Below are 12,815 nucleotides of genomic sequence, written 5' to 3'. Positions count from 1 at the left end.
ACATAACATAAAAGTAAAAAGAGAACATAACAAATAAGAGATAAAAAGAGAATAAATGTAAAAACAATAGTTTTAGTATTTTGTGCAATTTCGAACTGTTGTTGCTGTAGTTGTTGACTGTTTGGTTAATCAATTTGGCTGACTGAGTATTGAATTTTTGTTTTGGAATTAGTACGTGTTAAATAATATGCAAAAGTATTATCAAAAAAAAAAACATTGTGCCATTAGATACGAATTATTAACTGATTATTAGTCTCAATTTTTTCAGTTGCCATTGCAGTTCAGCTCATAAATCGTTGCAAAGTCCGAACTAGTTGAGCACAACTGCAAGGCACTGTAAATTTCATGTGTTTGCGTGTGTGCAAGTGCGTGTGTGTGCGCTGTATTTTTTTGTAGTGCGTTGTTGCTAAATGCTGAACGAAATTGAACACACATCAGACACACACACACACACACACACACACACCACGAGCACGGACGATAATTTAGTATTGGGCACATGGGCACAGAAAGCATTCGGATGAAGGATGATGGAAGGGATGCGGGTGGATATAGTGAGCATGGAAAGGAGTGGAGAGAGGTCTGTCAACAGTTTTTCGTCAAAACCAATTTGCGTATAGTGTAAGTACTAAGTGGAGTCATACTTTGGTAATGGGCGCCTCGAGGGGCAGCGATGTCAGCTTTGCCAAGCTAGTGCGTCGCAGTCCATCGGAGGCAATGGAGCGAACATCAAAGCTGCAGCGACGCACCGAATGCAGTGAGCCGCGTGGCGCCTCCTTTGGCTGCGGCAGTGTGGCAATAAAGTCCATACCGCCACCGGGTATATCAAAGTTGAAAATCAGATGTGTGGGAGCGCTGCAGAGTGAAGAGAGATATAGAGAGAGAGATAGACAGGTAGAACATTTTGTAATTGAGATGCATTTTCAGTGTTTCAGTGTTTGAGCTGCACTTACCTGCCAATGCAGGCCACAGGCACGACACGCACGTGCATGGGGATGCCCTCCTGGTTTTTGCGGCGCACCGTCAATATGCCATCAAACTCCTTAATGCTCTTGCCCTGCTCACTGATGGTGGACAGATCGGAGACAAAGATGTCCGCTAATGGCTTGCTAATTATTTCGTCCTGCAAAATGCAAAGTGAATATCTCATTAGTTGTGCACCAAATTGTTGTTGTTCTTGTTGCCCCTGTGTGCATCTTACCAGCCGCATGTTGAGCAGACGTTCTGTGGCACGATTCGCGTACTGTATGCGCAGCAAGTCGTCCGTGATGAGTACCACCTCCTTCAGCCGATGCAGTGCCGTATAGAGTGCCTAAAGAGGGAGACAGTGAGAGAGAGAGAGAGGGAGATAGTGAGTGAGAGCGGCTTGCGGTTTACATTTACAATTTGATTAAAACGCCAGCAACGTTGCGCCATTTAATTGAATTAATACGTGCTGTTGGTTGCCTCGTTGCCTCGGTTGTTGGTTGCTTCGTTGCCTCGGGGCAGCCACCTGGGCAGAACGCGCATTAACTCGATTGCGTATTGCATTTACCTGTTGAGTGGACATGACATTATGGGGCCTTATGATTGAGTGCAGTATCTGCTTCAGTTCCACGCTGCACATGGCCAAGTTGGTTGTCTCGGCAATGCACTGCAACAATAAAAAAAAAAACAAAATGCGTTTCAATATATCTTTTTACCCTGGGCTGGGCAATTAAAGTAAAAACTTACTCTATTAACGCCAGCGTCCAATAGAGCAATTAGCGCGTCATCCTTTTCAAAGAAACTGAGCGGTGCGGGGCGAGGCGGATGGGTGATGATGAGAAAACGTCGTTAAATACTGTCAAGGTGTCGCTCAGAGGTTAATTGTGCACTTACCTCTTCTTACAGACCGCAATTATTGTCGTTAAATGATGTCCATGTGTGTGACGTATTGTTCTGTCGTAGTAGACAAGAAGTTATATAGTGCAAAGTTAGTAACTGGCATTATAGTTCACCCAACACTACGTATACGCAACATTACGTATACGACACGTCTCTCTCACACTCTGTCCTTCGCTCACCTTGCAATGTGCTCGGCATCGAGACCTTTTGTGGAGCGCGCATCAATTATAATTAGGTGATAGCACTGCGCTGTGGCATATGACTTTTGCAGAGTGTCGAGCGCCTCCTCCTTGGATTTGACCAGCGTTACGTCCAATTGATGGCGCTGACAGGCCAAGGTGACCACTTCGCAGATGCTATCCGATTTGTGAAAAACTAAAAGCGCCTGCAACGAACGAACGAACGAACGAATGAACGAATGAATGAATTGACACACGAATCGACATTAGTCAAATTGGACAGAAAAGCCATCAGTTGATGTCCCTTCCACATATATGTTATACTGAGTGAGATGTAGAAGGTGGCACGTGTCAGCTTACCTTAAGTTGAGGATTCGGTGGTAGCACGGTTGGATATTTCAAGTCCATGAGATTGCGCTGCAAAACAAGTCAAAAACAAGGTAAGTAAGGTAAGCAACAGAGGTGAGTGAGTGAGAGCAGGTGAAACAACGTGTAAAATTTAATAAAAATCTACAGCGCTCTGGCTTTGCCATCAAAATAAGAGGGCTTAACTTCGGCTTCTGTCTGTGTCGTGTCAGTTTACGAGTGTATGAGGCTGTTCACTCTTTGCTGTGCGTATGTGTGTGTGTGTGTCACATACAATGTGCGTGCGTGTGTTTGTTTGTGTGTCGCTCAAATGATGATAAATTAAAATAAAATTGCTTGTGGCCCGACAGAAAATTGCTGGGGTGCCATTTGCCGTATTGGTGACTTGGCCTACAGATTTATTATGCTCGTATGAATAAATGCGATATGTGAAAATCGGGGATTTAATGCACACACACACACTCGCACACCGCACACCTCACTGGCTGCTGTGGATAATATACGGCTGCGTAAGCGTGATGTGTGTCAATTCGGTAATGGAAAAAACAAGCTGACGACATCAAAAGAAACCCCATATTCAAAAACTATTTATAACCAAGCGTCTTTTCCAATTACCAAAAAAAAATCCTAATCGCTGATTTGAAAATCGATAATCGTAAAGTAAGCATCACACACTTATATTAAACATAAATCAAAATTGCCATTAGCTGCACATAAACATTGTCTATACGTGAATTCTGCGAGCGCATTAAATTTTATGACCTGGAAGCATGAATTTTTCAAACGGAGAGAGAGAGAGTGCATTTTTAAGAAAATGCTCAATTTTGAATACAAAACACTTGTGAAGGATTTTCGTTATTAATTCTTAACTGCCAATCAAATGAATAATTTTATACATTTCAAAGTTCTAGCATCCTTTGATTAAAATATCATTTCAATGTCATATTGGCTTAAAGTATTGTTCCATTGTTTACGTTTTGAAATCGGAAATTTCACTGCAGTATAATAAATTAATTATAGCAACAGCACAGTAGAGAATTAAATAAAATAAGCAAGTAAAAGTAAACAGTCGAGTGTGCTCGACTAATTGACCAGATTGTCAGCCAAAGCAGTTCAGATCCGATTGTAGTAAACGTTTTTTCTCACAGGTATTTCTTTTACCTGTTACATACATTTCCTGTCGGCACAAAGTTATAATACTCTTCTACCCTATGGGTAGCGGGTATAGAAACAAGCACAATTTTTTTTGTACAATTTGAAGAATAATAATTGTAACATGTCTTCGTAAAATGTCGAATAAAATGCCTGACATTTATTGCTGTCATTTGTCATACCCATCTATAAAGCTTCCTAAAGGTTACTCAAGTATTTTAGATAACATTTGTAAACAATATCATAAATTAAACAATGAAAACATTAATTCGTTGCTTTTTCCCTAAAATGCCACGAATATTTCCCAACTTAGAAAAAACTCTCACATTAATATGCCATGTTTATAAATTTCCTACCAATTGGACTTCAATCAAGTGATGTCAAGATTGCATTGGACTTTTCCCTGTTTTGTATCACAAACGTATATTTAGAGTATTCGTAAGCAATTCGTCAATTTGCTCAATGGTAATTACAAAAATATCGTAAGACTCTGACGATTTACGAAATGACGGCAGATCAATCAACTCGAGTTTCGTAAACGGAAATGGGAATGACTCTGATAATATTCAGCTGTGTGTTGAACTTGAAGTTCTCTTTTTTCTTCGCGCTATCTTATTATCAGTTCATAAATAAAAAGCGCAGACATTTCTGCGATTTTATTGGAGCCTGTCAAAGCTGTCCTAATTATGGGAATGCGCTGTCATCGAATAGTACCTGAAATGTCTTCAAATCGTCATCGTCACTTGGCGATGGCTTCTTGCCATTGCCCACCCAAAGATGTAGCTTGGGTCCCTTGTAAAGTCGCCGCTCGTAGAGGCTGTGACACTGGCGATCAAATGGATGATGCTTCTGTGGGCGACGCAGGACCACGTAATCTGTGTCGTCATCCGGTTTGTTTTCCTGCTGCGTTGTTAGCTGGCATCTATCTTCCAGTGTGAGATTGTTCAGGCGTAATGCCTGCGCGTCCAGATTGCGTATGGCCTCGACTATTTCCGGCTGCATATTGCGTCCTCCTCCAACACTGCTATTTCCCATTCCAACACCAGCAGCAGCATCGCCAGGGAAGGTCATTCCTTGTGGCCTTGGGTCGCGTGGCAACGGCGTCATTATGTCCCCACGCTCAGCAGCCACATTCGCCTCGTACTCCAATTCCATTTGCTCGGGCGTTTTACTGGAGTTGCTTAGTCGGCCATGTGATGGCATTGGCATTGCTGGCACTGGCGTTGCTAATGAAATCTCAACGCCAGGTACCTTCATTTCCGTGTCCAAATTCTTGTCGTACACTTGCTGCTGTTGCTGCTGCTGCCATTGCCGCTGCCTCTGCCGGATGCTGCCATTTGTAATGCTTGCGTTGCTTTCCTTGTGACTTTGCTCTAAATCCCAGCCATTAGAATTCGTATTAGCTGTGCTAACATCGCTTATCAGCCGGTTCTTATCGACGTCATCAGCCGTTTTTGTCGTCGTCGTCGTCGTCGCTTTGGCTGCGGATCGTTGTTGCTGTTGTTGTTGTTGTTGTGGCTTTTTATTGCCATTATCGAGCAATTGATCAGATTCCGTAGTGACTGCTGATGTTATCGTTGTCGATGTCGTTGTGGTTGCTGCTGCTGTAGCTGTTGTCGTTGTTGTTGTTGTTGCTGTTGGCTTTGCTCTGATATAGCGATCAGTATCAGAGTCTTCGTCCGACTCATTTGAATGGGCGGCCGCTGACGACGATTTAATGCGAAAAACACTCGCAATTTTTGGCAAACAATTGCGCATTCTGCTAATTATACAATAACACTCACTCACTTACACTCACACTCACACTCACACTCTGACTGCAGCTACTTCACTACTTGAGCACAACGTGCCCAATAATAACACTTGACTTTTGTTTGTCGTTGTCAATCGACTATAATCAAAATGTCCTTCTAATCCAGCAACAATAACAATGTCAGCGTGTTTGCGTAAGCCATTTTATGGTCCAAAAGATTTTCCACTCGAAATTTCGTTGAAGCAAATCCAGTTTTCGAAATATGGGACATCCAACACGTTGTTGATTTCTGTGCTTCACTTTCCGTCGTGTCGTGAGTTATGTATATATAATAAGTACGAAAAAATGTCTAGAAATCGGTATTGAATACTTTATTTTTTTGTTGCTGTTCACAGGTTTTTTTAGCGATCGAATCCGCGTCTGCGACAGCGTCTGATGACTGACTGAGTCAATTGGCAGTCGACAGCAGCGACAGTGGGGCGACAGCTACGAGTAGCTAGCTGGCTAGCTATGTAGCTAGCTATGTTAGGCTGACAAAGCGGGGCGGGTTAATCTATTTCTTTACTTTTTGATTTCCCACCTTCAATGTTAATTGATTTGATTTCTCTGGCCGCGCATTGTTTATATGCGACTCAATAAACACTCGCACACGCTTAAGTGTTGCTCTCTTTTCACACACACACATCGATACGCTTGTGCTCAGTGTAAATGAGCGGCTATTTAAAGAAGCGCAGCCAAGTAACAAAAAAAAAAAAAAAAAAAAAAAGAAAAATAGAAAACAAATTCAAAAACAAAAAAGCAAAAGAAAAATAATTGTTGTTGCTGCCTGCCATCATATAACGAGCTCAGCGGTGATAAGATATCTTATCAAAGACGTAACACACATGTGCGTGGTGCCCACCAAAAACTCTGGCCCAGGGCCAGCAACAGCAAAAAAACAAAAAAAAAAGAAAAGCAGCAGAAATAATGACGCTAAGAGTAGACACAAGCACACACTTCAATACAGCATCATACAATAATGCTCTTACTTACCGTATAGACATCCATTGGCTCATCCTCGGGCGTAAGTGCCAGCGCCAGCGAGGATTTGCGGTGACCAGGACGACCGCCACCGGATGAGCTGGTGCCTGATGTGCCAGTGCCTGTAAAACAAAATACAGATAAGAATGATTGAGTGAGAGAGAGAGAGAGCGTCAGCAAGTTGTGGGAGTGTGAGAGAAAGGTCAGTTAATTGTACGAAATTGTGCAGCAAATTGTTGCGCTGAAAAGCACGCTACATTTTTGCGTGCGCTGCGTGAAAAGTGTTGCATACTTTTCGGTAGCCTTTGGCAAATGTTCACACGCACACACACACACACACGCACATATATATTAAGATGGGGGCCAAGCAGACACGAGCTAACCATTCATTACGCTAGTCGCACGTTTTATTTAATTATAAACGTTGGCATTTCTAAAACACTTTATAACAGGCACACGCACGTTTCCCCATCTCCCCCTTCCCCATTCCTTACGCATCATCATCATCACTCGCCCACGCCCCCCACGAACACACACACGCTCGCACACATCGAGACAATCGGCTTACCCACAAGCAGCTCGGACTCGGAGGCCGGACGCGTTAATGAAGCTCTGCTTGTTATAGTTGTTGTTATGGCCGCTGCTGCTGCTGCTGTTGTTGTAGGTGTTGTTGCTGTTGTTGATGATGTTGTTGATGTAGCTGCCTCCATGGCAGGCGTTTGCATTTGTCTGGCCGCCCTGCCCATCATTAGAGCTGTCGTCCCCGTCCCCGCCCCCACACCCGCTGCTGTTGCTGCCCCCGCACAATTGCAATCACTTTCGACGCTTTCTTCACTCAACGGCGACGTCGACGACGTTGTCCCAGTGCCAGACAGGTTTGCTGGCTGGCTTGGGCTTGATATAATCATTGTTTCGGCTTTTTTTGCTGTAGTCGTAGTGTCTTTTGATTGTTTTTTGTTCGTGTTTGTTGTCGTATTTTGGTGTGTTTTTTGTTTTCTCTTGATGTTTTGTGTTTTGTTTTTTTTTACGCTGACTTTGCAAATTAACTACAAATATTCAACATAATTATCGCTTTTGATTATTTTCGTGGCAGCATGTTAATTTGTCATTTATGTTGTTGTTGCAGTTGTTGGCCGGCTGTTTATCTGCGTTGGCATTGATTTCAGACAATTAGTGCGTAATGATAACCTGCTCCACATGCATAACTATATTGTAGATATACATGTATGTATATGTATATGTATATGTATCTGTAGCCGTCTGTTTGGGTTCCACAGCCTATCTATGAGTTGTATTTATGAACAAAAATAGCCCTGAAACATAAACATGCGGAACTGAAAAGCGAGTACTACGAGTATGAGTATGAGTACTCATATCATACTTATACTTATTTATATATGTACATATATATATGTATAGTATAGTATACTCAATATTCAATTCCCGAGCACATACCATATTTATGTACCAACTTATATAGAGGAAAATATTTGCGTATATTCAAATAAATACAGGCTGGCTGGCTGGCTGGCTGGCTAGCTGTGTGTATCTTATCGTTGCTAGCGTCCGCTTGCTTCAGTTTCACTGGCTAGCGGTACGCGCGTTGTAATCTAAACGAAAATCGATAAATTGTTTAGATAAAAGCCACAGCAGCAGCCGACCGTCCACTGACGTCGTCGACAAGCAACAGGGTTTGGTTTTGGCTTTGCTTTTGGTTTGCTTTGCTTTTTGGGTTTGGGTTTGGGTCTTTTGGAGGCCTTGTTCAGCAGTTACATGTACCATGTTTAATTTTGCAGTTGATTCTCAAAACATTTACTGACAACGACAACCAACTATTTGGAGCACAGACACACACACACACTCATGCACACACAAGCACACACGCACACAGAATTTTCAACTTAAACTTAAAGCGTCTCTCGAGTTTTGGTGAATGGTTATAGAAGTGGCGCCTGGCTGCAAATACTTACAACACTTGCTCACATTAAGGCTCATGTTACACACGGACACACACAGCACACACACACCGCACCGCAGCACACCGCACACACACACACTGGCAACAGTTATTGGCTCATTAGTGTGTAAAGTGTACACAAGTTTTGCGAGTTGTTGGCGGGCGGTTGGCTGGAGGTCTAGTTAACTGGCTTCGACGAGTGGATGTGGATATAGATGTGGCTGTTGGCTGTTGCCTGTTGGCTGTTGGCTGTGGGAATCGAAGGTGCGCTTGATTTTGATCGATTAGCACTTGGCTTATTTGCGAGTGTGCAACATGGCCACAGCAATAACAACAACAACAACAACAACAACAACAGCAACAACGCGCTGTGCAAACACACTGCAGGCAATATTAAAATTTAACTGCTCGACAAACAGGAGCACGGTTATGGATGGTTACAGTTACAGTTCAAGTTACCGTTACCCGTTGCCTGTTGCCCGTTACCGTGTTACCATTTCATTTACATTCACATTTACATTTACAGTTTGCTTGTTGCAAACAAACAATCAAACAAACAAACAAATAAACGAAACGAAACGAAACGAACGAAACGTAGCGCAACGAACGAGAAACTTTAATGAAATTCAAATTGTACTTATTCAAAGTGAAATTATGAATGCCTGGAACATTACAAAAAAACAGTACTGTGAACAGAACAGCGAGCTGAGACTAGACCAGAGCAGAGCACTGCGCAACGTCCGCACTAATCCGTTATGAAAAACTGTTTGCCAGATGATAATTCTCGCACGGATTCTGAAGCCACAAGCGCCCAAAGTGTGCGCTACATGCCAAACAGTGGAGTCTCTTGCACTCATGAATATCCACAGAAAAAAATATGCAAAGTCGAATTTAAAGTTAATGCATATGTTTTAGAAAGTGAAATTTCCTTTTATGATTTGTGTCTTATTAAAATAATTCTATTACCTTCTTTGTTATTGATCATGTATCTAGAATTTCTACTACAAAAACTTCCAAAAACATTTTTTCTCTGGTGAAAATATCGCTTGCAATACTATCTAAAGTAAAAAGTATAAAAGTAAAAAGCATATACCACAACAAATTTTTATTTTGAATAAAGATGAATCCTTCAGCTCTTGATTAGCACTTTAATGAGATCTAAGATTTTGAAATTATTTTTCTGTTTTAAAATATATGAAATCATGAACTAATTCGTACGCAATCTAAGAAATAAACAAAATTACATATTTTATTGTAAATCTTAACTGCAAATATAATGCTAATCCAAAGCTATAAGAATAAGCTTTACATCTGTTTTAATTAGTTTAGGTTTATGTTGTTCTCACTGTAAATAGTGTTGCACCAAAGAAAATCCAAATGAAAGTTCAATTAGGATTTTAAAGTGAAGTTTTCTTGGATACTGTTTAATTTCTCAGCTGAGCTTATTTTATTTAAAAGGATCAACTATACAAGAAAATTCACTCTTACTCTTATTGTCACTGTCCAGTTACATTCTCAATTTAAACTACCTCGAAATAAGAGCAAGTTTCTCAAAATTTATGTGCAAAAGTCTTTTGAGTTAATAACTGCCGAAGAAACAACAACACGAAACTTGTTAAACAAAGATTGTTGTTTCAGAAGTACAAGCCAAACTGCTTAATTTATACCATTTGCTGGATGAAAGGAAGCCAATTACAAAAAACAAAAACAAAAACGTATCGTAAAATGATTTTCACAGAATATTCGACCTAAGGCGAAATTCCAAAGAAATTTAATATTGTGTGTGTGTTTGTGTGTGTGTGTGTGTGTGAACTTTAGGGAGTTTGCAATTCATTGAATTTCGTAACAAATTTTCAACTTTTGTTACATATTTATCAAGTTAAATGAATTTCGAGTGAGTTCGACTTAACAGAACATGTTCTATTGCTCGATATATAAATAATTCGAATTATTTGTCAAATCAATATTGACAACAACACTAATTATTTGTAAAACGTGATTTTGAAGGGGAATTAACATCCGGAGCGGATGTTACAAACTTGCAAAATATTTATTTCAACAATAATGCAAACTGAACTGATTTCCGGTACAAAGATTTTCTCGATTGATTGAGTGTTAAATTGAAATTAATTATCGCAATATCTTGTGTTAACATATTTTGTTGAATAAACGTAAACTAATGTTGAACATAATACTATTATTATTTGGCTGCAGAGCATTATTCGAATGGCATTAGCCGGTCAGTTTGTGGGGAGTGTCTTTTGCGCCTTGGGCCGTTGTCATGACAACCAATTAATTTGTGATAAGATAATATCAGGCGAGTTTGCTCATAGTATTCAGATGTTTAGGCCCCGCACACACACACATACACATATACATCAATTACTGAAACACAGGCGCATAATGCGTTTTGGCGCACACATTTAAATAGACTACACAGAGATATAGCAACAAATAAATATATGTATATAAATAATCAAGTAGAAAACAAAACGCGTGCACAATCTACATCTACCTACATATATAGGTAATACCTTTAGTGCAAGTGAGAGAGAGAGAGAGAGAGAGAGAGAGTGGGAGAACACCTAGAGTTGGCCTTTTTTTGTGTATATACCATAACACACATATAGTATATATATAGTATATTGTATGTGGTACGTTGGGCACGTTGTCGCCGTCGTGTTACGTCCGAGCCCAGAAATGAGAAATGCGAAACTTGCCCCCGAGGCATTACTTATCTAACGGCGATCATCACCGTTGATAGTTGATAGTGGGCATGGACATGTCGCCAAGTCCAGTGTCGCCATATTGACATTAGCGGACAGTTCGGCCGGGACTGTTGGCTGCTCTTTAATCTAATCTCTGCGACTCGCAATATTTGTGTATAGCTTCACGTGGCATTCGGGATGGGGTGCAGAGCGAAGAGTGTGTGTGTGCTTTACTACACAGCATATATATTGTACTACAACTACAACTACAACTACTTATTACTACTATTACGACTGAGCCACACAAAGCCGCAAAATCGAATTTTAATGCGACAACTTGTAGGCATAAGAACCGATTTATGTCAACTACTTCAAAGGGTGCAATCAATTCAATTGATTTCAATTTCGTTTTCAATTTCCCATTTCAGTGAGTCTTTGCCAATGTCAATTACTGTTTTCCCAGCTGTACTTTTTTTTTTTTAATTTAAACGCGTAATTAATGCTAACCAAAAAAAAAAAAAGAGGCAGAAAAACGCTGATAAACTGCAGCACACTGAGCTCTTGCCACTTGCTGCTTGCTGCTTGCTACTTGGCACTTGACACCTGACTGCGGCAGTTGCTGGCAGGCGGGGATTAGGCGCACATAATTAATCGACAGCCTCATTTTGCCATTTGGCATCGATGCATTTCATAATACACTTTACGCTGAAAGAGTCTTTCAACTCGTTAAGGGGGTGTGAAATATTTGAAGAGGGAAAGATACAGATAGCGAAAGAGAGAAAGAGAGATTGATGTAATACACTCGAAGTGCACTTTAATGTACATACATATATTTTTTATTAACATTTGATTTGTTAACATAAATAAACAAAAGAAATAAAGATCGCATTTCGTTGAATTAATTCAACATAAATTTAAGGCGTAGATAAATAATTTCTTTTCTAATAATTGAGCTGAGAGTTCTATGAATTTATTTCGTGCTTTTATTTTCTATTGATGTGATATATCATAGAATTTCTTCTTATGTCTTCTTCCGTCTTTTTTCTAAAATTTTTGCTGTTATATTTATCCCATATATATAAAACAAATTTAAAGAAAACTATTTAAAAAATTCCTCAATAATATTTTCTATCAAGTGAATCTCCAATTTTGTAGTTCTTCACTAATTTGATTCCAGAAATATTCATTTCTAATTTACGCAGTATTTACCGAACACTTTCATATTTCTTTGCTAATGATTGAACTGACCATTCTTGTAATTTATTAAAATGTAATTTATCGGAATATTTTTAAATAGTCCACTAATATTTTTATTTTCTAATAGCAGAAATGCGCAAGTCTAGTAATAAATTCTCTTAACTTTTTCGAGAATATTTCTTGCAAAATTTATATTCATTATAAAACGATTTTATTAATTAATATTTTTTAATACTTAGAGCCAATTTTTTTTTTTTTTTGAGTCTTCAATCAACATTTTCCGAATTTATTCCGCATTTATAACAAATGCAATGTAAGCGTTTTCAATAATTCCCCATTAATATTGAAAAGCTTAATAAGCTTCACTGGTTTTATTCGGTTTGCCGATAAAATGTGCAACTCATTGAGAGAGCAATTTAATTAATAGATTTTTTTTGTGTATGCGCAGCTTTAATAGCTTAACTGCAATTGAAATTGCCCTGTGATTGATGTTGTAATTGAATTAATAGTCCTACAACAAAAAGAAAAAAAAGAGTATTAAATCTTCGACGCACTGCTTGTGACTTTTTGTTGTTGTTCTTTGTGTGTGTTCAGTTTGTTTAATGTTTTGTTTTCAT

At 39.6% G+C, this 12,815-nt stretch overlaps 1 protein-coding gene across 9 annotated transcripts in view; it reads right to left on the bottom strand.

The window, feature by feature from the left end:
• Positions 1 to 12,815, bottom strand: part of LOC117567317 (high affinity cAMP-specific and IBMX-insensitive 3',5'-cyclic phosphodiesterase 8) — a 32,743-nt gene that overhangs the window by 5,143 nt on the left and 14,785 nt on the right. For 2 of the 9 annotated variants that reach the window (XM_034247214.2, XM_034247216.2), the window contains exons 2-11: positions 6,905 to 7,481; positions 6,349 to 6,458; positions 2,406 to 2,462; positions 2,046 to 2,251; positions 1,861 to 1,920; positions 1,714 to 1,768; positions 1,535 to 1,633; positions 1,202 to 1,312; positions 954 to 1,123; positions 645 to 855 (exon numbers count right to left, since the gene is read on the bottom strand). In XM_034247214.2, coding sequence (XP_034103105.1) covers positions 645 to 855; positions 954 to 1,123; positions 1,202 to 1,312; positions 1,535 to 1,633; positions 1,714 to 1,768; positions 1,861 to 1,920; positions 2,046 to 2,251; positions 2,406 to 2,462; positions 6,349 to 6,458; positions 6,905 to 7,244 — 1,419 coding nt within the window. In that variant the 5' untranslated portion in view covers positions 7,245 to 7,481. Of the gene's footprint in view, positions 1 to 644; positions 856 to 953; positions 1,124 to 1,201; positions 1,313 to 1,534; positions 1,634 to 1,713; positions 1,769 to 1,860; positions 1,921 to 2,045; positions 2,252 to 2,405; positions 2,463 to 4,277; positions 5,694 to 6,348; positions 6,459 to 6,904; positions 7,491 to 8,306; positions 8,553 to 12,815 lie in introns of those variants that run through there. The other 7 variants (XM_034247213.2, XM_034247212.2, XM_052005867.1 and 4 more) reach the window with 6 other exon arrangements.

The sequence above is a fragment of the Drosophila albomicans genome, chromosome 3 (genome assembly GCF_009650485.2).
Source record: "Drosophila albomicans strain 15112-1751.03 chromosome 3, ASM965048v2, whole genome shotgun sequence".
NCBI lineage: Eukaryota > Metazoa > Arthropoda > Insecta > Diptera > Drosophilidae > Drosophila > Drosophila albomicans.
The sequence above is the reverse complement of the archived record's forward strand: the minus strand, read 5'-3'. Positions and strand labels throughout refer to the sequence as shown.